At 39.6% G+C, this 27,042-nt stretch overlaps 1 protein-coding gene and 1 pseudogene across 1 annotated transcript; both read right to left on the bottom strand.

Annotated features, from left to right (window-relative positions):
- Positions 1-235: 235 nt before the first annotated feature.
- LOC112553656 lies at positions 236-12,420 on the bottom strand (annotated as a pseudogene).
- A 3,061-nt stretch (positions 12,421-15,481) lies between these two features.
- On the bottom strand, positions 15,482-23,980 carry LOC112554573 (thrombospondin-4-like). The gene is made up of 18 exons (XM_025222409.1): positions 23,816-23,980; positions 23,197-23,419; positions 22,761-22,901; positions 22,529-22,606; positions 22,053-22,208; positions 21,708-21,812; positions 21,204-21,311; positions 20,946-21,111; positions 20,633-20,751; positions 20,287-20,339; positions 19,875-19,960; positions 19,257-19,352; positions 18,636-18,814; positions 18,176-18,224; positions 17,722-17,993; positions 17,441-17,538; positions 16,490-16,629; positions 15,482-16,227 (listed from the first exon to the last, which is right to left on the bottom strand). Exons 1-18 carry the CDS (start codon positions 23,839-23,841, stop codon positions 16,166-16,168), a joined length of 2,157 nt encoding a protein of 718 aa, XP_025078194.1. The 5' UTR covers positions 23,842-23,980; the 3' UTR covers positions 15,482-16,165.
- Positions 23,981-27,042: the final 3,062 nt, after the last annotated feature.

The raw sequence follows: 27,042 nt of genomic DNA, 5'->3' as shown, positions 1-27,042 counted from the left end.
GTTGTGCTCACCTAATTGCCGTCTAGGAAAAATAAATTCTTATTTTATCTTTTCAGATTAATTATAGAGGAAAAGGAAATGCATTTCTTATTTATCTGTCCCAAATATTTGTTAATATTAGATCAGGCTGATGATACCCTGGCTGACGATGCAATTATTTCTGGATGTTCCTGGTAGTGAAAACAAACTGTGGTAGAATCCATTCATCTGCCTGGCAATATTTTCAGCCACACACTTTTTATCAGTCCATGGAGTAGCGTTTATTGAAACAAGAACTCTTACATTACACACTTTCAATATTCAAAAGCAAGAAAAGCACCATATCAGCAGCAACCATTTGGCAAAATGGCAAAACCAAATTAACTCCTTTGATCTCTATATAGTGTGAAGGTGTCTGAAAGGCAAGAGTGACCCCCAAATGGACTAATTCATATTAAAATATAAATCACCTGACACAGGAATTTTTAATATCATTAAAAAAGTGCAATTTAAAACTTCGCATAATAAAATGCAATAATTGTTAGTGTTTACAGTAGTTATTTAAACACATTAACAAAAGGTGCGAAGTCGAAGAAGACGGAGAAATTGAGAAGAAATAAAGATGGGACAAAGAATATACCGATACAGGGATGAAGAGAGTATAATTGATGATGAAGATGGTGGGGAATGGATAAAGGAGATATTGGACACCACACATGCATGACGATAGAAAGAAGATAGAAGGATGAAACATGATGACGATGGTATAGGCAATTATGATGACAAGGAGGCGTATAAAATAATAACAAATCACCACGCAATATGTAATATAAAGTGATAATAAACCACTTAGCAGTTTGTAGGCAGCAATCAGTCTAATGAGAAACAGAAACAGTCTCAATTTATCATACACACGTGTTTTGTTTAAAATCCGGAAAGAAGTGTCTGCCAATGGCAGACGATATTATTACACAAATTAAAAAAAAACTATTACATCAAATTTGAAAATCATGAAGATTATATATTTGACTGTGTCTGTATAATCTTGAAGCAATACGGATATGAATGAGTTAAATATTTCAATATTTTAAACAAGAAAATGTATATTTATATTAACAATAAATGGCGGATCAAAAATTAGCCATTCAAATTTCGCGTAAAAATTCAAGTAACAGCGAAGCGTGATCTATCAGTTCTATTATTATTTCTAAGTGTATTATTTTAAACTTTTGACTTTTTCTTCTTCTGAACTTTGGTTCGTGACATATCGAGAGCAGTATCAGCTATTGTATTAATACTGTAAGCAAGCTGAGCTCCCAAGGGACTTAATGTGGTGTGGTTTCTCAAAAACGTTAGGGCGCAATTTGTTTCATACAATAAAAATCAATCAAAATCCACTAGACATTCCATAAAATGTACCAGCAAAACTGTTAATTTTAAGTTAAATTTTATATACCTATGAGCAAACAGGTTTGATCTCCTGTGTCCGGCAAAGTCTGTAGGCGTGTTTCTTAAGAACAAAGACGGGTATTGCACCCGACTAGACCTTTAAAAGGTCCATATAGCATAACAAAGTTACAGCCGATGTCTTCGAGGCTGAAGGCAGCTGACTGAATGGTGTAGGTGGCGATGTACACTTGCTGCTTCAGCTGATCCCACTTGTCATTGCCTAGTTGTATCTGGAGTACTGTATCCACAATGCCGGGAAAACTGTTGTCTACATAGGCATCAAACTGGCTCGGAGCAAACATCACGTGTCTGGAAAACGTGGCAAAGGTTTATGAAAGCATGCAAAAAATAGAAATATTATACGAAAAATCTCCCGGTATATATTCCGAAATTATACTTTCTTTTCACAATAATTATATCAGAACAATTCGATGGACAAAACTTAAATTGGGAATTCAGTTTGTTAAAAGACCGAAAGATGGCAAATTTTACAGTTTTGCTAATAAAGGAAGTGGTGAAAGTTAAAGAGGACGGCTTATTAAGTGAGTGTGGGAAATAAACAAATTCCTTTAGTCACTTGTTCAGAGGTTTACTCACTTTTGTGCAGGTTGGCCAGGCAAACCCTCAGGGTCCAAGAAAGCTCTCTCCAGCTGCATGAGTCTGTCATTAACCATGCGTAGCCTCAGTGAGCTGAAAAAGTGTAATATGCAATAATTATAAATATAATTAGAGGTAAAAATGCGTAATTGCTATATGACCTGTGATATTTTTAAAAAATTTTGTCGCGGTCAAACACCTTAAGAATAATTGATCAAACCAGTCAAAACACTTTAAGAAAAAGAATTGTGTCCAACTTGTTGTTTCCCCTACTATCTTAAAAATCATAAGAACCAATTTTATTGTTTTGCATGAAAAACTTCTTCAACATAAGTGAATTTACAAATCTGAAAAATGTACCCAAAAGCTAAAATAATAGGTTTTGTGAAGACTCACTTCAAATATTTTAAACTTCGGTTTATATTTTAAAAAGCTTTTTTATAGATGTTATTCATAGGTCATCATAACTGATTTGAGCGAATAAATTCAGTATCGATGATAATTGTTCAAGGAAGTATGAAATATTTCTTTTACCTGCTTAAAAGTGATGCATCAGTATCTAGCTTTTGCTGAAAAGCTTTGGTAGCCTTGGTGAAATTGTGTACAGCAGAATCCATAGCAGCTGGAAGAAATGTAAATGAAGCCTTTGAAAAAATACCACTGGAAATTAAAATATTGTTTGTGACATCATCTTTAAAGCTTACTAATCTTATGAACTCGTATTGTTGAAACGTTTCTGTGAATTTGATGTTCGTCTTTGTCAAGTAGAAAATTTCTAAAGCTGAGAAATATAAATCTGACAAATATCTTTGACACTTAATATCATTAGTTTTCAGTTATTCGATGCTCACCTACGTTAACTCCATGTTCTTGCCACGAAGATTTGTCGAGAGAGGAGTAGAAGTTGGAAACTGCTGCGGAGTACCTCTCGACTTTGTAGGGTAACAGTTTGGAATTTGCCATCTTGCTGTTAAAAAGACAGATTTCTCAAAAGAATGTTTAGGGTCTCTAATTCTTATCTTCTTCAATGTGCTTCTGAAAAGTGCCTCATGTACAGGTCACACTGCACATTATAAAACATGTTATTATGTGTAAGAAGTATCAATATCTAGCAACATGTTTAGTCTCTTGATTGTGTGTGAGCAATAAGTAACAAATATTTTGGCAGCATTGGCTATTGAACCGCTCTTGAAATCTGTCCTGCCTTTGGGATACAGGATTACTCAACAAGGCCCATTTACATGGATGGTGAATTTTTGTGTGTCCTGAAACTGCACAATTCTTAAATGCGGATGTCGATAAAATGTTGAAATATTACATTGTAAAATTTTTAATTAATGGTTTTGAAAATTACGTTTATTTTAAGGTAAAAAAAAATACCTTGCCAGAATCCCCCAAAACTTCGTGATGGCAGCTGAGGCGAGAAATCCGGGATCCACAAAATTCTCAAAAGCATAAAATGTTTCATAACTCGAATGGTAAAGAGGGTAGTACGGTATTGGGATGCGAGCCTGCAAAATAAAGTAAGCACCCGTGAATTGTTTATAAGGTGTCTACAGTCTCAAGAGCATGAATAAAAAGTCCCATAAAAATGCAATTAGATATAAAGGAAGACCCGTACCTCATCATATGTCATCCACATGTCTATGCAGGAAACACCTGCCCGTTGATAAAATGCCCCCTGGTCGCTGCCAGACCCCAGAGAATAGTAGAGGCTGGTGAAGGGGAAGAAAATTCGTATGAGTACTTCAGTATAAGTCAGCAATGTTAGTCAGGCTCAGAACACCACAAAGAAGTGGAAACCATTAAACAAGAATTACTATTTTCTTGAACCACTCTCTGCCATCATTACAATAATTTGATTTCTTACATCCCTCTCAGCCATCATCACAACATACTCTGGCTCCGTGACAGTTTTGATGGACCGCGGTCTGCTCAGCCACATGTCATAGAATGTTGTGTAGGCAGGATCCTGGCTGGGAACCTACAACACACAGTCACCATGTTATACAGTGTTAGTATGGAGATTCCTGACTGGAAACCTGCAACACAATCAAGTCTTGTATATTGTGAATATAGGGTCTCGAGTAACCTCCTGCAACAAACACCTGTAGATCATTGATTGCTATATAGAAAGGATGATAGCTGGTGACCAGCAGCTGTTAACTATACGTGCTTGTGCATTGTTGTTTATGAAGAATTATATTTCTGGACCTTCAACATTAAATATTGTTGTGATCGTTGATATTTTACAAAAGTATTTCTCTGTGACAAACGTGTTGAAGTACCAAAATGTTATTACAAAGTTTTTACTAAGCCTAAAACCCACGTTAAAGTAATTTTACAGAGAACACTTCTTGTAATATTTATGAACATTAGCAATGCCATTACTTTATGCTTTTTGTGTGTATAAGCTACTACTTACAAGTTTTGCTGATTCGTAAGCAACATCCTGAAGAAGCGGGCTGCTGCCAATACCCAGGGTATAGTTAGGCTATGGCAGTAATGTCTACGTTTAGGTAGGCAACACCTCGCTGCAGCAACACTTTCATGTGTTCCTGTTAAAAATTAAAACATGCAAAGAGTGGGTCATAAATCTTCTGTCAACAATAAACATAATTCAGTTTGATATTTTACGGCTTCTGTGAAGTATTAGGTGGTGTGATCTTTGCGTTGTAATCATCCCCTTACAAATACAATCTTAAAATTGACTTCATGACTTCCTTGCTTTTACTGATAAAGAAAGAACATTTTTCGTTTACTATTTGCGACTCCAGTACTCATTCGTGTGCACTGATAAAGATACACAATTACGAGATAAATTGTGCTTGAGAAAAAAGAAACCTACCTCCACCCACTCTACAGATCCTAGCAGCCCTTGCTCCTCAGCATCCCAGCTGCAGAAAACTATAGTTCGGCGAGGTCGGTGACCTGCGAGAAAACGAAACAGAAACAGAAGTATAAAGCACGATTATATCATAAAGTTGAAAGGTATAATGCTATTCTTTGTTGACTGCCACCAAAGGTGTGACCAAGCAGTTGGAGAGATAACCACCTTGTGCACGGTATTGGCACTGAAAGTTGAAAGTAACTTTCATTTAATTAACATTTAATTAAACAATACTTTAATTAGGATACCTGCTTAAGGAGAGGCGCCATAAACACGAGTTAGTTCTGTGAGGGATGCAGATCCAGACAGAGGGTCCATGGCGCCGAACACCCAGGCATCGTGGTGGTTACCAAGGAGAACATAACGATCTGAAACAAGAAAAGCATTTGTAACTCTTCATCACTGTGCAACCATAAGCTTTTGATGAACGGGGAATACAATATTTTGACTAAAAGGTTGTTAGAAAATGATGCAAAAACAACAAAAACCCCAACGACCTAAAAACTCACTCTTTCTTGTCTCCTTGACTGCAATAATTTGTTCTGGTAAGTGTGATAAAATTTGGAAGAATGATATTTTTCTCAAAATCTTGGTGATTGAGTTAATTTTATTTTCAAGCCAAGTGCCAACAAACAGACAAGGTACACCTTACAATCACTAAGGACACCGGCTACATAACATTTGGTCTTTACGATATAGGTGCACTTTGAAGCATTGTGTCTACAGGACACAAGATGATCATTCACTCAGAATTTGTAAAACAAAAGTAATTGCATTGACAAGCTGTCACATCTTACCAGGTTCTTCGCTGCCCCTTATCAAGCCAATAACGTTGTAGACAGGTCTAACTTCATTGTAGTTGTTCACATTTAGCCTCACTTTGCTGAAAAGAATCCAGTAGAAATGAATAGAGAGAAAGGTGTTCCTTCATAGCTAAGTACCTGAGAGACAGGTCTATACCTAAGCACGCTAAAGAACAACCACACACATTGAAAACAAACAATAATGCCATCACGTATCATTGATTTTACATCTTTGTTCTGTAAACCTATTTACAAAAACTATCAGTCCAAACCCTTGATTAGCTCTAATTATTTATGGATTTTAACCACCTAATCCAGCCAGAAGACAATACTGTACACTATCAAATTTTAAAGCAAATTATATGAATTTATTAGCAACTTACTGAGTTGAGTTATTTTTATACCCTGGACCAATGTTATATGTGATATTCAACCGCCACGCCATGCTTCTGGAGCCAGTGGTCCAGCAATATTTCTGACCAACAAATGACATTTAAATTTTTTTTAGAAAAGTTACAAAAAACGGCATTTATATTTCTAATGTAATATGTCATAATATATATAAATACACTTAAAATTTCTGACACCTCTAATAAACAGACAATAAAATGAACATTATGTACAATCAGCGCTAACATTTTATTTAGCTTTTTATTAGAACCCTTTTCAAGAACAGGCACTTGCATTTTAATGTGCGTTAACTCTAATCCGTCTCCTATCTACATGCACCAGGTTAGGACAAAACTATAAAGAGTAGGTTTAAAGTTCAAACGTACTACCCATAACTAAGAACCACCCATCCACATCAGCTCACCTGAGCAGCTCAATAGCATCGATGTATCCTATTGGCTGGCAAGGTATTGTGGGTAGTGACGTAGCTTTAACCCGATTGGCGTAATCTGCCAAACAAAAAGAAAGAAGACAGATTTATTTTTGTTTATGGGGTAGGTCTTAAACCTAGAGAATGCTGACTTAATTAAGTACGTAATTTCAAAACTTCTCTCTCGACCCATCAAGCTGGAGAAGTCATTTTGATGATCATTTTAGTATGTAAGTTAAAAACTCCCTATGTGACCTTTGCACTTATAAAAAAAAGGCACGCACAAGGAATTTTTTTCAACATAATTAGTGTCAGATTACATTTAAATACATTTATTTATTGTTCTTGTGGTAGATCATTTGTTCATATAGACTTATAGGTATGTTACGTGACAGTGTTTTTTGACAGGGAAGACCAGCTTCAAACATTTATAAACATTTTTTTAATGGAAATTCATACAGCAGGGCCTCACAATGACATCTGTGTGCGTATGCACGACCATACACCTGCTCTCATGCACGTACTCCAGGACATGCGTGTAGGTACACTCACAGGTGGAGGGATAAAGCGGCGTCTCCTGGTCGCCATCAGAACCAACTGTCCCCCGCTGTATACCAGTGGGTGGCAACCACCACGAGTCAGGGTAGGGCTTGCTTTCACCGACATTGTAGTCGATGGGATCGGAGTACAAAATCACTCCAGATGCGTTGAAACGTTGAGCATTTTTCACCTGTTAGTGACAGAATGGTTAATGTTTGTGTATAAATCAATTGGTAACAGCCGCCACGATGTTATTTGTCTACATGGGACATCTGTTCACAACGCCGGCAGCTTGAGTCGACATCGAATATAATCTGTTGGCTCTTGATTGAAAACACTTTTCATTTTTTTTCGTTGTATCGTCTGCTAGGTTACAAATCCTGCTAGACACAGCTCTCCTTTCTTTTAATGGAATCACATTTCCTGTGCAAGTTGTATTACCAACAGCTGCTACAACAGACAAAAACTCACTTTATCCCCGCGAAAGATTTTGCCATAGCGAGCAATGACGATGGCCCCAGTAAAGTTGACGGACATATTTCCTAACAACTGGAAATCCTCGATCCTCCCGTAGTTGACATAAATGAGATCACCCTGAGAACACAGACATTCACAGCATTCACAACAATCAACAAATCGACATTTATTGTGAAGAATGTGAGGGTGAACGAATTCATTAAAATAATAAAAATGTCTAAAGTGGACGTTTTGAAAACTAATACAAAACGCGAAGTGACATCAAAACAAAAGTTTTTCTTGGTTGCCAGACGGATGTACTCACGGTGACGTCAGCAGCGGGTGAGTATGCATTGTAGGGGGGCACCACATCGGAGTTGTTCTCTGCTGGAGTAAGTACCACCTCGTACTTGTGTGTCTCAAACATCACCTTTCCTGAGGTAGTGTCCTTAATCTGGATCTGAAGCAACACGACATGGAGTGAGCAGCGCTCAGCGACTGTTATCGTCAGTCAAAACAAGTTTGAGTGAACGACTGCCCTTTGAACTTACCACGTTGGGGTTGGTCTTGTTGGGGAAGGAGAGGAGCACGTTGTAGGTGGCGAGGTGAACGTCATCCAAGCCGTTAGCCTGCCACTGACTCTGCATGAGTCTGGCAAGTTCTGCATCTTTCTCTGTACCCTCCAGTCGGGGTTCTTTAGAATATTCCCTGAAATAATTTTGGAAAAAAAATGTTACGCGTGATAAATCAAAAGCAGAAAGTAATTACAGCCACCTGACAGAGTTTATTACAGTCGGGAGTATGATAAAAGGAAGATAGATAACGTGCTTAGTTGTTAACGAACATCAAATGAAAATATTAACGGTAAGAATCAATTAGGAGAACTAAATAAAGGTTTGAAATGTATGTGAGAGACATGTGGGATCGTCACCACATTCAAACACCGTCCACCTGGCCACATCTGTCTTTAATCATGCGCGCACAGAGAGAGAGAGAGACGTGCGAACAAACAAGCTCAGGTCTGAAGGTATATATGCACACACATATATATATATGTAGATTAACAGACACAGCTGTTACCTCAGGTAGTTCCGGATGTTGTCTTTGTTGACATTATTGAGAATGAAGTCTATGAAGTATGAGCTGCAATGGAGAGTAATCCCGTATAGATCGATTGTGAGTCCAACAGTTCATCCATTATTATATACTGTCTGTTAAGTACACAAATTACAATAGAGTTAAACTTCACCACATATATCCTTTATCGACTACAGCCATGACGGCCTTTGTCGGAATCCTTTTAGTTTAGTGTTTGTCACAACAGTGGACTGAAAGGTCTTGTGGGGTCCAATATTATTTCTTGAAACTAGATTAAGCCGAGTGCAAGATATTATTTCTAAAAATCTGGGTCAATTAACCCTTGTGTTCTCGTGAGACAGGCCTACAAATATCCTCAGATACAGGTTAAACTTGCGGCATCCTCTGCGCCCGCAGATGCGTAAAACTAACTCATGGCCTCAGCTCTGAGTAAGTCTACTCACTGTCCTGATATCCGCGTTGTTGCCTCGTTTACCCAATCATTAGGGGACAATGAACCCCACTAGACCTTTAAAGACCAAGGGATTTCCATAAGAGTTACAAAATCAAAATGAGAAGAAACCGACCTGTCGTCTGCTTCCGTTTGTCCACTGGTGGACTGGGTGGTGGGCTGGGTGTGGGAAAACCACCCGATCAAAACCCCAGCCGCGAAGAACACCCCAACGACAATGGCAAAGATGATGTAATACCTCGGACTAATTCCCCTCCTCTCAAACAAATCCGTACCCATCGTGGATTTGACTGAAGCAGGCCTGGCGAAATTGCATAAAACACATGGCTGTAACAGCAGCAACACTAAAAATCTCGTTGGGGGAAACCCCTCTGTAGTAACCGTAACTCTGTCATTGTTGGAAAAAGATGTATGTGTGATGCAGTCTCCTTCCTTACGCAACATATACCCTTTATTTAATTTTTGTGCAGCTGAAACAAAGTATGTTTAAGTAAATTTAAGTGACGGAAAGATCTTTTATAGATACAATTATTTAATCATTGACGAGCTACTGAAGATTACTCCTACAAAAAGCTTTAAATTTGAAGAAATACGTGATATTTAGAATAGTTAATATAACAAATTTCAAAGAAATGTAAAGATGCGTTCGAGGTTGTTTTTTGTTTTCATTCCCATGAGATCAAGCCTCGTATACAGGTAGTCGACAGGTAGTGATCACCTTCCTGATAGATTGTTGTTTGAGATATTTCCAAGAAACAAATTTGGACTACTGTTTCAGTGATTTCCATTGCTTGTTTAAAGATTTTATTGTATAGTATTTATCTAATATGCTATATATTGCTGTGTCTCCACCAGTATCTGTCTATATCTGTCCCTGTCTCCGTACATGTTTATCCCAGGCCGTCACTATGTTCTTGCATGTCGAACAGGAGTGGCTCACCAATCCTCCGAGCATTGCTCCACCTCATGAACATTAAGTATGGCATGTCCCACTTGTGCAGTGGTAAACAAGATTGTAAGGCGGAGGTTGTTTCTTAAAAGTCAGTGCACCCACTCAACACGCTTGACTGAACTTAATCCAGGCCCTTGCTCAAGTTGCTGTAGGTTCTAATCCTATCTACGCAAACACGCTGTCAAACGCGATGTTAGAGAGTTTAGCCGATGAAAAGCGCGAGGGTGAGCTGGTGAGGTCATGAGTGATGTATTTATGTTTAACTGTATTTTATGCTATTATGATACTGTCACCTAGCTATGCTGGAGTGTCGGTAACAGGACAGGTTCACTTCTTGAATTACTTTGCGGTTTAGTAATTTCCTTGAGAGGGTAGTGATGTAGGTCTGTGTGTGAGGTCCTATGAAGACAATGTTCTACATTAATGAGGCTAGGTAGAAGTGATGTATATCTGTGCAAATAAGTTCTATTCTCTGTTTAAATGTTAACTGATACATTGAACTCCTTTACCCTTTATGAAGTTTAAACAAGCAGGAAATACGTAAACACAGATAAATACTTAAATTAAGGACCCTCTAGTCATTAACCCTGTCAAGTCTTCAGCGAACAGAAATTGTACAGCCCTAATAATCCGTCTTGTGAAACCATGTTTGAAGACTAAACTTCAAACACTTGTTATTTTTCTCAGCGTTGTGTGATTCCATCTCTATGACAACTAAAAGTTTGCTGATTTTTTTACGTTTAAAACGAATTTAAATTTAAATTCTTCCACGTTAATAATATCTGTTTCGGGACTTCGTCACCAACCATTTTGAATCCAAATTATCTTTAAACTTTCATTAGAAATACTAAACTGGATAGAGGGAGTCACCGGTAAGCAGGTAAACAGCTCGGACAATGTACAGGTAAAACTCTTTTGTTTTTATTGCTTCTCAGGGAGGTAAATGGAGCACGACAAACAAGACTCAGGTAACGTGCTGTTCAGTAATCAAAACCTTGTCAACACCACATAAACATTTCAAAGCTCCCTAAACGGAATATCGCAATGGATTAGTTTGAGAGAATTGCAAATTGACCTGTCTGTTAGTAACTCAGCTTGAGGTAAGTTTTTATACAGGTGAAAAACAAAACAAAAACAGAAAACATTTGCACACGTTACATCTTATGATGATGATGATGATGATGATGTAGTTTTATAACGCGCTAGTATCCACATCACAAAGATGCGCTCAATGCGCGGTGATCCCAGCAGCCACCAAACTGCAGGTCAAATGAAAACTTCAAAAAAGTTTAAACAAGTGAGTCTTAAGATTTTTCTTGAAAGATGCAAAACTATCAGACTCCTTGGTCGAGAGGGGAAGCGAATTTTCCTTTGAATTGTCAGATTTTTGTGTGGGTTTATGAACAAGCTGTTGTTCAAGATGTCAATAGCTTTTTGAGTAAAAGATCTGATTTTAGTTTCCTACTCTCTCCTGGTTCGCTTCATACAAGATCAGCGAGATGAAACAAATCGACTAGAACTAGAAGTCCAACAGCTAACAAGTCTTGAGTCGATGTTTGAATAAGTAAACACGCTAGTTCGAATCGTTCTCATTCCTTTAAATCATCTCCACATCTTTAAATGCTCCTATTGTCTTCCAGCTCATAGTTTAATTAAATACAAAAGAAGCATCAGGGATAGAGAGATATAAAGGAAGAAAAAGAAGACATTTAATGTTGTTCATTTAAATGGGAAATCTGAAGAAAAAGCAATAATAATAATAATAATAATAATAATAATAATAATAATAATAATAATAATAATAATAATAATAATAATAATAATAATAATAATAATAATTTTATCAGAAATGCTACTCTAAACTATATATTTCACCTGCCTTACATCCCCACTTAGATACACGCATACTCACACCTGAATAGGCAAGAACTGGCCTCATAAATTTCTAAGACATATTTTGCACTTTTTTAGTTCTTAAACTTGACTTCATGCATCAGACCCATGATCTAGCTACAAAGCTACTCTGTTCAGTGCTCTTCAATACAAGCGAAGCACTTGCACAGTCTACTGTTAGCTGAGTAAAGCAAAAATTAAAACTTATTCAAAGCATCATTCACTGTTGTATTTACCTTTTAGAGAATTCAAACCAAGCACATGTTTCACAGGTACTTCAACCAAAATCAGAAGACAGTCTTTGACTCGCGAAACAGAACTGTAAACGAGAGGACTATGGCTTCTGAAACTCTAATGTTACAATATCCGCTTGAGGCAGTGTCTAAGAGGTTGCAATAAAGACTTGGACTACATACCGGAGTCCACCGAGGGGTAGAGTAGGACGGAAATAACTCCTCGACTGATGACACAACGAGCGGCTCTCACTCCTCGCTGCACACTGGGTCCGTGTCACAGTCCATTGATGTTAAAGACCAACCCTCGCGCAAACTGATAAAACTTTAAAGGAACGTATTTGTGAAATAATCGTGTTTTGCTATAGAAGTACATGATCTGAAACACTTATTTTATTATAATGATAATCTTCTAGCAAAAATCCAGGCATTAAAGGCAAATATAGAGTACATGATCGTAAAAATAGATTTATGCAGTCCGAGGCTTTACTTGCAAGACGCGAGGGTAAGTTGTCGACCCACTATAATCGATCCAGGACTAATTTATGATGAAATTCAGGTCAAACCTGTAGTCTATTTACAGGCCAATCAAGCCGATAGTCGCCGTCCTGTGTACCGTAAGGTGTGCGCCCATGAAGGATGTGATAGTTGGTATCAAACATCAGCGACCACGTGGTCATGGCGGGCGCACGCCTTACGGTATGCAGGACGGAGAATTCTCGTCTTGAAGTCTTTCTTTGATCGCTTTAACTGCATTCTCCTAAATCCATCCCAGCTGTGATATACGTTGCTAAGCAACTGGTTCACCCTTTTTGTAGCGGATGAAGTGCATCTTGCACGCCTGTGGTGAATATCTAACAGTCATTTATATCATTTAATATGTATTTACATGCCTGAATAATCTCTGAAAAGAACAGAGAGGTAATACACGGAGTAATTATTTCCAGTCGAATATACTTAACAACGGCAAATTGCATTGTTCCAGACCGTAGACACAGCTGAATTGAATCATATAATTCACAATCACGAGCATTTGCTACGAAAAAAAAACTTGCTCCGTAGCATGTCTGATGTATTTATGTCTGAAATGTTCAGGGTTGTAGCTCGTGCTCGTGAAAACATGAGACACCCCACTGTTGAGCGTTCTACCCACCCATTCCCACCTACCAACAAAGGATTGGTAATAAGCCAAGGATTGGTGGAAAGTGCATATATATATATGTCAAGCTATGGCTGGAAGAAGAACTTTGATTCTGGAAAGGGCGTCAGACCAGAGATACTATATACTGATGTGGAAGATTACACCTACAGAGAATAAACAGAGACTAAATTTAAAGTTCCAAACATTTTAGTCTCTTTGATGTTCTCAACACTTCCTGCCTTTAACATCTATTCCTCCCTCTCACACGCACGCACACACGCACGTACGTACACATCAGCGCACACACACACGCACACTCACTGTCGAAGACTGTCATAAAAATTTTACGCGAAGGAAATAAATATTTTTATTTATCCCTTAAGTGATAATATGCATGCTACACCCTGAATCAACACTCCACCTCCATGCTCAGGTAGCGCGCACTTTAATTACAAGGAACACCACCTGGCTAGCTATGGTGCATTAAAGTGATAGCTGATACTGTTATTCGTTCACACATATTTTTCGAAGTTCCTGTTCTACTTGACCTACTGATTCTACAATCAGTGTTTGCGCAAGCTTCACCTTGCAAAGTAATGTGAACACGAATTGCGGGTAGCTGCACTCGAGACCTGATTGTCGAGTAAAGACAGGTGATAAGAAGAGACGCGTTCGCTCGCGCACACACACAGAGGTGATTTTGAGGAAAGAAGGAAGATATATATATATAGAGAGAGGAGAGAGGCAGTGACATTATGAGTGGGAAGAAAAATACGATGACATTTTTATAGTAACGCAGGTGGCAGAATGAACAAAGTATTCTTTGTTTTACATCTTGTTAACACTATGTTCAGGGGAAGAATAAATTACCAGACTTTTCTAACAAATATAAGGCATCACATCAAAGGAGAGAGCGAGAATTCTTAAAAAAAGAATTAAGTTAAAAATTACTGGTATTAATATAAAACACTATAGAATGCTTAGGTTTGTATATTCGTCACAGTCCCTGACAGACCTGTGACCCACCCCATCCTAGTATTAGTGTCGCGTCCTTTTATGTTGTCAGCAACCACTCCTGCAACAAGTCTACAGTCTACAGCCACGACCATTAGCCCTATAACCCATGTCAAGTTGCACCATCCAACATTACCACTTTCGTGGGCAATGTTCAACGCCCTCACCGCATTAATAAAGCAGACACCAAAAAAAGACATGTCACTGCCCGCAGGTGCAGTGAAGCATAGACAGTTGAGGTGCTCCCACTTGCAGGTAACAAAACCATGACACGCACTAGAAACTACCTGAGAGTGGCTGCGCTCTTTCGCAATTCTTTTGCAGCACAGTCACGTCTCCTACATGCCCCGTGACCCAATGATCGCGCAGCCTACACTAGATTGAGGACAGGACTCAGTCTTCGTGACACTGCCAGGGTCAAGGTCCTGTATGCAGCGATGCATGTCTTTGTGCAGAACAGTTGTACAAAAGTCGATGAAGGGGGGAGAGGATGATGATGATGGTGATGTCTATTTGTAATTCAGAAGAATGCACATTGCGCAGCCAAAAAAAAAAAATAATAAATAAAAAAGAAGAAAAAAATAAATTGAACAAATATATAAAACACCAGGAAAGTAAAAAATATAGACAGAAGTGTTGCTTGGTTGCTTAAGTCTGTTCTTAAATAAACGGACGGGGGCGTAACCTTTCATATTACACAATGAAGGCGGGGCCATAGCCAGCGTCGTCAAATCGATACCTGTAGACTATGCCGAGGCCATCGCATAGGATGGATGCTATAGTGTCATAGTACAATTTTCAACCCTGTGCGTAAATGAAAGAATACATAAGGGAGAGAACACGGGAACCCTTAGGACTTATTCTTCCAACGATTACTTCCCTTTAAAGCGTGGAAATGTCAAGCAATCGGGTGTTACGTCGTTTGCTTCTCCTCCTCCGAGAATTTATTCGCCGTACATTTTATTCAAGATGATCATCGCCCTTTTTTTAAACTGATGATCAGTGGTGGGCAGAATCTTGCATTTCTGATACAGAAATTCTCTACCAAACACAGAATAAAGTCCTCCACAATAGGATAATTAGAGCTTTTCTTTTAGGTGAACAGTGTGCTCGTCTGCAAATGTGAGTGACGAAAAGCCTGAACCATTCACACGTGAACAAAATGTAGAGAAAAAAGCTGTTTATTTTGCTTTGGTCCAGGAGAACAAACACATTTACATGCCCAGGCACAACAGGTAAAAAAGATTGCTTATAGGAAAATATAAAGCTATGCACGAAAAAAGTGTGTGTGTGTGTGCAAACAACGACGCCTTCTTAAGCGAAACATTTATTTGAGGAAGATGTCCCTTTCTGTCAGAGACATTCCCCCCAAAAAATGAACACCAGCATTGCTTAGTCCCAGCTGGCAGAGAGCTAACATCAAGATTGTTAAGATAATGAAGAAAATGGTCAGTTTCCCCTTCAAGGGCAAGCTTCTGATTTACTTTCAAAATACTTTCAAAATAAAAACAAATAGAAAGAAAGAGGAAAGATCGAAAGAAAAAAGACACAACGGACAACTTAAACTGAGTGAACGAGAGGAGTGATTAATTAAAATTAACAAATAAAGGATTACGAGAGAGTAAAACAAAGAAACAACATTTGTCAGGCATACTTCTAAACATTCTTTTTTTCTGGTCTTCTGTCCTTCACACAGTTCAGCGTCGAGAAGTCACGCAGTGAAACTAGAGGAAATGTTAAAACATTGTGCTTATAAGGCGGAAGGGCCGCCATCTTGAGAATAAAAATATAAAAAAATAACTAACCCCCCCCTCCCCCCAAACAAACAAACTGGTGCGCAGCATGGGAACTACTCGTCGTAGGTGTAGTCATTATCACGCACTTCGTCCAGAACACTTTGAGGAATGAAATCTGCAACAGATTCGATTATTCACTATAACATAGACAGCATTCTTTACTTACACAAATAAAGAGTATGGTGGGAGGAAACCAAAGAAAGAAAATATTAAAACTGATCAAATAAATTGTAGGATTGTTGACATTATAGTCTCAACCTGTTCTAGCAGCTAGCGGCTTATTTGTGTCTGTAGAGACGAGTGTGTTAGAGCTGATGAGAGAGCGCTTGGGATATTGTCATCCCAAGAGCAGAGTATGTGACATAAATATTACCCACCATTACATCGGTAGACCAGATCGGACCAGATGACCATCTCCTTGGAGAAGCTGAACACACCAAGGCGACCTCCCTTTAAATCAGAGTTGTAAATGTTTCCCGAATCGGCTACCAGGTCAGTGTCCTCATAGAGCAGAACCCTGATCAATCAACCAATCAATCAATCAATCTTCTGGACAGGTTGTAAACCTCGGTAGCCGTGTGTCTTTTGTTTGAATGCTTGCTATGACTGTCTTGGTAAAATCTTGAATAAAATACAATCTGAGAGAAGAGCCTGTAAGCCCAACCTTTCTTCTGCCAATGGTCATTGAGATATTTATAACACCGGGCCACAAAAATGTCAACTTAAAAATTAGTCCACTATTTTGGTAGTTTCACCACAATTTCTTAACACTTAAGTATACACCTCCAGCCTGTCTGGACCATGGCTGTCCTCAGAGTGACCGCAGTTCTTGCAGATGAGCCATGAGCAGCCAGTGTGTCTGTACCGTCATGTACTCGTATTCCGTAATGGACATTCCTTTACTGTTCCTTAATATTTAAATTATTGTTTTGATTCATTTAATAGAAATTTGTTAATTCAAAACAAATCTCCCATATTTATTGAATTTCAATTGCTGAGGTTGCTTTGGCAGGGGCAGACCTAGATATTTCATGGGACAAACGATTCAAGGGAGATAATAATAATACACATTATTCCTATAATGTTAAAGTTATCTTTCCTTTACTTGTCTGGAAATAGTTCAATTTCGAATAAATATTAACCAAACAAATATTTTTACTGCCTAAACGTAAACCTGTTTCTCTAGTTAGGAGCTTAGAAAAAATGACAAAAAGTTACTGAACAAATAGATTGTTTTTAACGGCTGGTAGTATGTTCCTTCGTTTCTTTTCTTGCATGAGCAAGCGCTGAAAGAGGAATTCGGAAACAAAATCTGACAAATTTCCCACCTGATAAATCCAACTTGAGGACGGTGGTATAGCTCCCATCTGTAAGCTGTCTTTTCCTTCCAGCCCACATTGCGCGGGTCTACCCACAGCAGCTTCACCTGAAAATTATCCACAGGTGATAAAGCTAGTAATTAGCTTTACTTTGGCTAGTGTTCTTATCCCTTTTACTTCCAGTATATGAAACACTGTTACCATGGTAGATTTCATTCAAAGTTTGGTGGTGTGTAGTGTGTGTGGTGGTGGTGGTAATTATCGTGGTCGTCGGGGGGGTAATCTCTCACCTGGTTTGTAGTGCTTCCAGTATGCCAAAGCGCGTTTCTCAAAATTTCGCCAGGCCCTGTGTTGGATTTCACCAGTTTCAGCTGAATACCCGGCTCAGCGACTGCTCTGAAAGGGTTGGGGTGCCAGTATGTCTGGGTGGATTTCTTCCACATGACGGCGTAGAAGGATGACGAGTTCTGATAACTGAAGATGAAGCCGGCGTAGTCATCGTCTACCTCAGTGTTCACGAAGAAGGTGCCACTGAAATCCACGCCCCCGAAGTAGTTGTAACCTGCAGGAAGACATACATACCTTTTCTCAGGTATACCGATCAGGATGTCCGAATCGTCTTTGATGAAGATTCCAGGCTATACTATATGCATTGCATATCACATCGAAAATGTTAAGAGAGAATAAAAACATACGGCAACAATAGGAAAGGATTATAACGGGGAACACATTTACTGAACTTACTTATCGCGATGCCTGGATCACTGTTCATCGTCTGCACAATTTCTGCACCCTGTATCAAGAAACGAAAAATACAGCTGTCATGAGCAGGATAATGTCAGTGTGCTCAACACTATCACAAGTAACTACGAATATTGAGAATCAGCAACATTAAGCAATCATTTTGCGGATAAAAATTAAAATTAACTTCAAATTAAGACAGTCTTAGAGAATAGAGAAGCCGATAAAATAAATGTCACGAAAATAGACAATAAAGAAGAAAATTCTCATAAATGGAAACCTTCTTTAGAGAACATGTTGGTCATATATCGTATTTCTTTCGCGTTAAGACAAAACTACTCGTGTCAAAGATAAAAACAACACAAAGTGAGAAATGGCTAGAAAGCAGCATTTTGCCAAAAATAAATAAACTCAGCATGCAACGGCAAACTTTTTCTACGTTCAGTTCTTCAACATTGCTGACCTGGTTCAGGACGATCCAGTTGGGGTCAATCTGCGAATCACCTTCTGGATCGAGTACGACGGTCTGGAACGCTCTGAAGTCGGTTGCGAAGATCTCGCCGTTATCTGGACAGACATCGGTATCGTCCTCGTCGCCATCGCCGTCGAAGTCCTTCTGGCACACGTCACCTCGGCCGTCGCCTGCAAGTCCTCTCAGTGGTCAAATTCGTATATCAGGTTGTTAAGTCCATAATTTGTTTGATAATTTATATTTCATTGAACCTCCTAGCCCTCTTCCTAGAGATAGTAAACATTTATTTGTGATAGCCATAGCATACAGAAAGGAGAGGAAGATATTGCAGTCAAAGACCACTTAACAGTTTTTCGCGGGGTCTAGGGATTGCATGTGCTACGAAATCAAGATGCTTTTCATCGAGTTCTTGATTGTGCCCTAGGAAACAATTTTCTCATTCATTACTTCATAACTTAGGCTCATAAAGATAATTGCAGCATTGGTAGCAAAGACTGTGAGCTTAAATGACAGACAGAAAGACAAACAGAAAGAGTAGAAGTAGAAGTAAAAAAGAGTATGTAAAAATGTATGACAAACTGTCCTCAGGACCAGTATTTCACAAGTACATACCATCAGAGTCCTTCTGGTCTGTGTTAGGAATCAGAGGGCAGTTGTCGTCGGGATCTTTAATTGTGTCGTTGTCGTCATCATCATCGCACACATCACCTGGTTAAAAACAAAGTTGCCAATAAGTGCAGTTTCACACGGAGGGACTGGGATGTGTGTAATCTCCAGACACCGGCATCAGGTTCCCCGTACAGTCAGTCTGTGTCTGTCAGCCTGAGACCATGTCGTTCTATCCCATGGAGATGATTTGTTTTATAAAACTTTGACTGCTACACGTACCGTCACAATCAAAACATTCATTGCAATGTGTAGAGCTACTCAACAATGTATCCAGTCACTGAAATAATGAAGATTGCTATCATAACAGGTCACTAATCAGAAAATGAGCAGCATTGCTTCTTCCTTACTTTCATCGCCCTAATAATCATCGTCGTCTACATCCTTCTTTTTATCATTATCACAGAGATTACGAAACGCTTTTAGAGTAAATCAAAATAAGTAAATTGTATTGTCAGTCGAGGACACCGTACACTCAGTAACGGCCCTAAACTAATTTTGTCACAAACAAACAGAGAAATTTTGAGTTCTGATGTTGACCTGCTATACAAAAATGAGTTTTACCTTGACCATCACGGTCAGTGTCCAGCTGGTCGGAATTTGCTATGTATACACAGTTGTCCATGTTGTCTTGAATTCCATCTTTGTCTCTAGAAGTACGAATACCACTCCATTAAAATACGACTTTTACAACCAAAAGTAATCTTTCCTGGGACTTAAACTGTTATTTATTTGTTTGTTTGGTTGTTTTGGTTTTTTTGTTTTTGTTTTTGTTTTTTTGTTTTTTTTTTGCTTCAAATTTTGTACTTGGTGGATTCATGCAAAGAAATAGCAGCTAACCGTATAATTCCATTTTTGATATTTCATTGGCTAATTGGATTGTCTTTCTGAGGACTCATTTTTCTGTTACTATGAATTCTTCTCTGTAAACTTTCGCTATATTGTTTTTGTTGTTTTAGAATTTCAAGATTCCAACCTGTCTTCATTGGTGTCACAGGCGTCGCCGACAAGATCGCTGTCGATATCGGACTGCAATGCACAACAGAAACAAGCTTTCAGGATCTAGTCTAGTTTTATTTTCTACAATGAATTTGATAAAATGAGACATTATTTATTATTCTTCGTTTTTAAAAAATGAACAGCAGACTAAAACCCTTTGGACTTGGAGGAGTCTGGTGAAAACTGACAGATCTCATCCTTTCTTCCTTCCTTTTTCTGCTTCCTCCGCAGACCTTTGTTAGCATCCATTATCATTCGAGATTAACTGTTTGCTTTTCTAACTTGTCAATATTTATTAGTCTTCTTTTTGAATTTTCTTTTACCTGATTAGGGTTTGGGACTGTTGGGCAGTTGTCGCACGCATCACCCACCGAGTCGCCATCAGAATCGCGCTGATCAGGGTTGACCACTCTCACGCAGTTGTCCTGCTCGTTGAGAATTCCTCAAAACACAAACAACACAACAGTCAGGCATGCACGAGCATACTCATCAACGGACGCACCGACCTCATGCATGTTCGCAAGTGTTGTGTTTCCCAATTATTAATCGTTTTCACTAGCAGGCCTCTTTCTGACCTTCAGCAGCATATCAGCATCGAATGTCAGGACCACTTTACCTCCAGCTGCCAGGTCTTACCATCGTTGTCGATGTCCGGATCACAGATGTCTCCCATGGCATCGCCGTCCGTGTCCACTTGATCAGGGTTGGGGACGGTGGGGCAGTTGTCGCAGGCGTCGCCCCGTTTGTCGGGCTCCCCCTCCGTGTCTGACTGGTCTGGATTGGCTACCAGCGGACAGTTGTCCTGAACAAGCCATTGAAGGAGATACATTCTTTTCTATTCATACAACGCATTTTCTAACGGTCGGCACAATTATGTTTAGGGAAAATGCTCACCGGGTTATTGATAATTCCGTCGTTGTCCATGTCATCATCACAGGCATCGCCAATTTGGTCACCATCGGCATCTTCCTGCCCGCTGTTAGGCACCAGCAAGCAGTTGTCCTGGAAACGGTGTAGTAAATCATCTTACATTACGCATTCAACTGTTATAGTTTAAACTACTAGTATGGTGCTATCTTTTGTTTATGACTGGGTAAAGCTCAGAGTAAACTATTTCTACAAATCTCTTCCACTGTTTGAGAAATAGGTCTTCAAAAATCATATTGCACAGGAAGAGATCATTTCGTGATTTCATCATATGCCTAATTATTTAATGTTACCAGCTCTCCCAGCAGCCAAGACGTTTAGAAGGTTCTGATGAACTATCTCGACGACTGTCTTGAAACCCACTAATCCTTTAACTAAATAGAATTCCGAAGGACACGAGTGAATCCACAGGTAGCAAGAGGTGACAGAGATGTCTCACTTGCTCCAAAGTGACTTTTCTTGCTCAATTACCTTTCGACATCGTCTGCCTGAGCAGGGGAGGTCAGTGTCTGGGATTCCATCCAAGTCCGTGTCCCTGTAGCAGTACTTGCCATCCCCAGCAAAGCCGACGTTACACTGAACAACAGATTGTTTACAACATATTTTTATTTTTCCGTTCAGGTGACATAATCACCGCTAAGACATGTCAATAAAGGAAACAAAACATATTAGGAAATTATTCATCCTATTTAATTAAAAAAAACTTATTGGTGGAAATAGCTTCGACAGTCGCGTGTTCCTTCATAATACGATTTGTCTATAAATGATGTGTCATGGTTAGTGTGTTTGTGTCATGGTTAGTGTGCCTGTGGTCACCTGACACCCGTAGCCACTGAACCCACTGATCCTGACACACTTGGCGTTGTCGGCACAGTGAGTGACTCCGTCAGGACAAACTGTCCCGTCCTGGACACATCCCCTAATCTGGTCTCCTTGGTAACCAGGAAGACAATCCCCGCACCTGTATGAACCCTAAACAGCAAAATTAAAGGGATGTGCTGTGAACTATACTTTTTAATGAACAATTCTCTCTAGGCTTAACAGTATGCTAATAATGCTACAACAATTGCTAATAATCATAAAATATTGCTGAATGGAAAATTTTAGAAATTCACAGGAGGTCAGAGATTTAGGCTGAAAGCTGAGGTAAGGAGAAAAGCCATATGTAAAAGCACCTAGCATATCTGTGTGGGCGTGTCGGTGTGTCTGTGTGTGTACGCATGCTTGTTCATACGTTTGTGTGTGTGATTGTGAGTGTGTGCTTGTGAGTGTGTACAGCAGTATTTACTCACCGGTATGTTTATACACCGAGAATTCGGAACGCACCCGCCATTGTTGCCATCCCTGCATTCATCAATGTCTTCACACACCTGCACAGCAAAAATCCTACATCATCATCACCATCGTCGTCGTCGACGTTGTCTTTGACATCATCATTATGTTCTTTCACTACTACTTGATTGTCTACGTAGATAAATAAACATTTTTAAAAATCTATAGCCATGTGTGTGTGCATGCTCTTACCTGTTTCTGACGCTGGGCCTCCTCTATGCCCACCCCCTGCACGTTGTTGCTGGTGTAACCAGGGGGACAGGCGGTGCACGTGAAGCCCGGACTGAGGTTCCGGCACGTGGCCATTCTGTCGCAAGGGCGACTGTACAGACACTAGTATAAAGTTAACATACTCATTAAACCCTTGTAAACATTATGAGGTAGCACTCAGACCACATACACAGATTCTGCATTTTATTAGTAACAATAACCATCAAGCTGTAACAAGGGACAACTTCTTGGTACACTAACCAAAATTCCAAACACAGACCTAAAGTCTACTTTCTGACATAAATGTGTGCATATATATATATACATTTATATCGATAGACATCTGTGTGTGTGACAGCAGGAAAACAAAAGAAACAATTGCGCGAGAGAGAGGGGAGAGGTCAGTAACATCACCAACCTCGTCGATGTCCACGCAGACGGTGCCGTTGCCTGTGTAGCCTGTCGGACATGCCCCGCATATGGCGCCCCCAGGCGAGTCCACGCATTGTACGCCGGGAAAGCATGGGTTGTCGGAGCACTTCCGTACCAAGGGAGTGCATCCACGGCGACTTCCGTCCCCTGTCATTCCAGGAGGCATGGCCCACAACGATAGCCTCTCTCTGTGTCCTGGCATTGCACTCCTTAAACACCACAAGCTCTGATTATATTTTAAAAAATAATATAAAACAGTCTGGGATCTAAGAAAGCCGAGGCGGTGACCTACCATGAAGTCGATCACACAAACTCTTTGAGCTATAATGTTACGAGGGATGCTATGAGTCAGAAGCGCTGCTTAACCCTGTAACTGGAGTGAGGTCAGGAGGTCAACTGAAACACATCTCTGAAACATATGCCTATGGTCCACAGTTGTAACTGCAGACGGTTTGCCATGACTGTGGGTATTGAGAGAAGTCAAACGAACTCGAAGATATGGATGCACCTCTGGACATTAACAACAGCCATAAAAATCTACAGAGCCAGCCTTCATCAACCGAAAACAAATACATTTACAATGAAAACATTTCTTTTGTTGCTACCTGGATAACATGGCTGATCTCGGCATGTTGTGTAACGTTCACAGTTAACCCCGTCTCCATAGTAACCACGGGGACAAGCCCCACACCGGAAGCCTTCCTCAGTATCCACACAACGGACCCCAGGGAAGCAGGGGTTCGACGAACAGCGACCTCGAGGGGGGAAAGGAGGTGGTGCCGGGTTGGGGTTTGATCCTGTGAAAATAATGTTACACTTTCTGTAAACTCTCAGATGATTATAATACCGATGACCCACTACTGATATTTTAATGAACACAGTAATTGTTTCCGGTAGGAAACGAAAGTATACATGGGATAGTGTGAACTCTATATTCTACCCTCCACATCTCAAGCTCCGAAAAAATTTTTCTGAGTATGTATGTGTGCGTGCGTGTGTGAGAGCGAGTACGCGTTTGAGATAAATGGAGAGAGAGAGAAAAAAAAAGGGTAGGTATGTGCGTATGTACGTATGTTACAGAGAAAGAGAGAATGGTGTAGTAATGAGTGGGTGAGCGCGCATGAGTGCATAATCTGTCTACACATGCGTGCGCGTATGTGTACGCTAGTGTATACGTAGCATGCACATACGGCGATGTGAGTGTGTGCAGCTATGAAAGAGAATGTGTGTGTGCGAGTGTGTGCGTGCGTTTTCCAAGGGAGAGCACGCCTATCGTAAATGAACTCCACTCGTCAACACAGGAAGTGGTCGTACCCACCGTCACCTCTGCACATGGCACACGTGGCCAGAGTCTGTCTCAGCTGGCGGCTTTCATCCGACTGAAGAGAGAAAGAGTGAAGTGTGAGGATGGGCGACGCAGCTTACAAGTAAATAATGTAAATATTTCTCGCCTCACCCTTTCCTGTTTGTAAAGAATCTTAAGATGTCTCCAAGAGCTTCATCTTGTTAACGCCGAAAACACATTTGCAACATTTATAGGAAATGGGTGGTGATGAAGAAAGTCAAGATTTTAAGTGAGAAAAGTAAGCAGAACCGCCCTTAGAATTATGTTGGAAAGCAGTTTGGGGAAAAAATGAGCACGTGACATTGTTAGCATTTGTTTGCAGTGCAAGTCACGGTCACACGGAAGAAAGAATAAATGAAAAAAAGATGGGGCAGGGAATGTGTTTTATAACAACCAAGGCCTTATCACGGCAAGGCAGCCAGCCCTGTAAACAAATGCCAAATGCAGAGAAAGAACAGAGTTCGGAAGACGAGAGCTGAACCTAGGTCACCCAACCCTCACTGCATTTGTGACAGGCGCTCACTGTTGCGCCACCAGACCGCCCTAATGAAATAAAATAAATATGATAATACGCTAAAACTAAGAATGAATAGAGGAAAGAAAATAACAGAACAGAAACAATATAAGGAAAATAAGGAAATACAAAGTAGGAAGAGGAAACGAAGGAACAATATAGACATATATATAAATATAAATTCACCTGCAAGAAAGAATAAAATAAATAGGTAAACTGGAGAGTAGGGATGAAAAATGAATAAAAAAGAAACAATCAAATCACCTGTCTTTGAAGGTCTTCTCGTAACTGTCTTATCGTCGCTGTAAGGTCTCTGAGAGCCGCTGCCATTCTCATGTAGGGATCCCTGCCTTGAATAAGATCCATAAATGACACTTTGTTGGAAAGTGTTTTCTTAGAAATCCTTCCGTCATTGTAAATGAGTAATTATTTGTTGTGTGGCTGACTTCGTCCCAATCTACTATAATCTTTATAACTGGTTCTCAAAGAATTAATTTTAATGAAAGCTTTAAATACAATATATTCACGTTTTCTGACCCTAAGTGTTTGGTAGTCTTGTGTTGCAGGTCGTAAGGTCAGAATATAAAGAAACGAGGTCAAATCTTTCTGTCAGCATCATTTATCATTCAGATTAGGTGTTCATATAGAAATAACCAAGGACCATGTCGTACTAAGTGTATGCTAACGCTAGTAATGTAAAGTATATTTTAAAAGCATTTTAGCTGCCTGTTACGCATGCGCCATTGACCACCTGGCCAGAGCAGGTCATGGCGCTATCTACCTGAGTCGATGACGTTAGGCACATCCTCCGGATCCACGCGCCTGGGTTCCCCGATCGTAGGAATCCTCTCAGGTTCGGTTCTATCCGGGCGGAAGCGCTCTGATGTCCAAGCCGGAAGTTCAAGTTTCGGGGCAGGTGTTGTGGTTTGTTCCTCGTAGGATTCTCGACTGCAGCCCTGAGCCATCAGCATGTCTGCCAAGGTGGTTTGAGTGTAGAACTTGAAGGAAGGTGTCTGCCGCTGAAGAATAACATCCGGATTACAATAAACTTGTTTTCAAATATAGTAGCATGAGGAAATGGTTAGAATAAATAAATAAATCCCAGGAAGAGGACCACTCAGGCTACAATTCCTATAATGTTCAATAAAATGGATATAACTTTGTAATATAAAATATTAGTCATTTTTATATTCTTTCTTCGGTCAATTAAATTTTTTTATGTTCTGTGCAAGATGAAAAAAGATGAAATATTACAATGAGATACATCTCAACCCCCGTCACTTAAAATCTTCACCGCGACCTGTTCCATCCACGTCCACTAGAAAGTAGACCCAGACGAGTTGAACTGTACTGATGTGATATTTTGATATCACAGACACTAACCGCTGTTACATTTCCGGAGAGGATCTCTCGGATGGGAATCTCTGTCTTGTCCACACCCACATTGACACAGTCCACAAAGAGGCGAACGCTGTTGGACAGGGAGTCGAGGTCGTAGAAGTGCAGGAGGAACTGCTTCCGCTCGTCCTGGTGAAGCGCCATGGTGGGAAATGCGAGCTGGTAATCTCGTTTGTCCGGGGAAATAATCTTAGGATGACTTGATAAGGAAGAGAAAAATAAAAGAATATTATACTGCACGTTGATCAAGACCGCCAATAAGCTTTAGTAGTGTTTTGAGTTTCACTTTACAAAAATTAAAAAAAATCACTGTATCACCTAGCATAAGGCTTTAAAAGATGAAAATAAATTACAGGAGCGATAAAAATGTCTTCATCACTCATTAAAATATAGCGTTTATTCACTATCTAAAATATTTTTTCAGAATGATTAAATTTATTAACTTGAACTTCATTTTTATATTTTCCAAGCGCTATATCTATGTCAAGTACTTCTCTAAATAATTTGAGACTTATTTTGCCTCTGCTGTCTCAATTTTTATTGTTAAAGTTCTCAAGTGTTGAATTTCTCCAGCC

The sequence above is a fragment of the Pomacea canaliculata genome, linkage group LG13 (genome assembly GCF_003073045.1).
Source record: "Pomacea canaliculata isolate SZHN2017 linkage group LG13, ASM307304v1, whole genome shotgun sequence".
Classification (NCBI taxonomy): domain Eukaryota; kingdom Metazoa; phylum Mollusca; class Gastropoda; order Architaenioglossa; family Ampullariidae; genus Pomacea; species Pomacea canaliculata.
This window is presented reverse-complemented; position numbering and strand designations above follow the sequence as displayed.

Bases quoted from the DNA above. Each gene is read 5' to 3' on its own strand.
- LOC112554573 (XM_025222409.1), bottom strand. From the start codon at position 23,841: ATGCCGAGATCAGCCATGTTATCCAG. The intron at 21,312-21,707 runs GTAATTGAGCAA...CACCGTTTCCAG, and splicing joins CAGGCAGACGATGTCGAAAG to GACAACTGCTTGCTGGTGCC. The intron at 20,340-20,632 runs GTAAAAGAAAAT...TGTGCATTGCAG, and splicing joins CAGTCCCAAACCCTAATCAG to TCCGATATCGACAGCGATCT.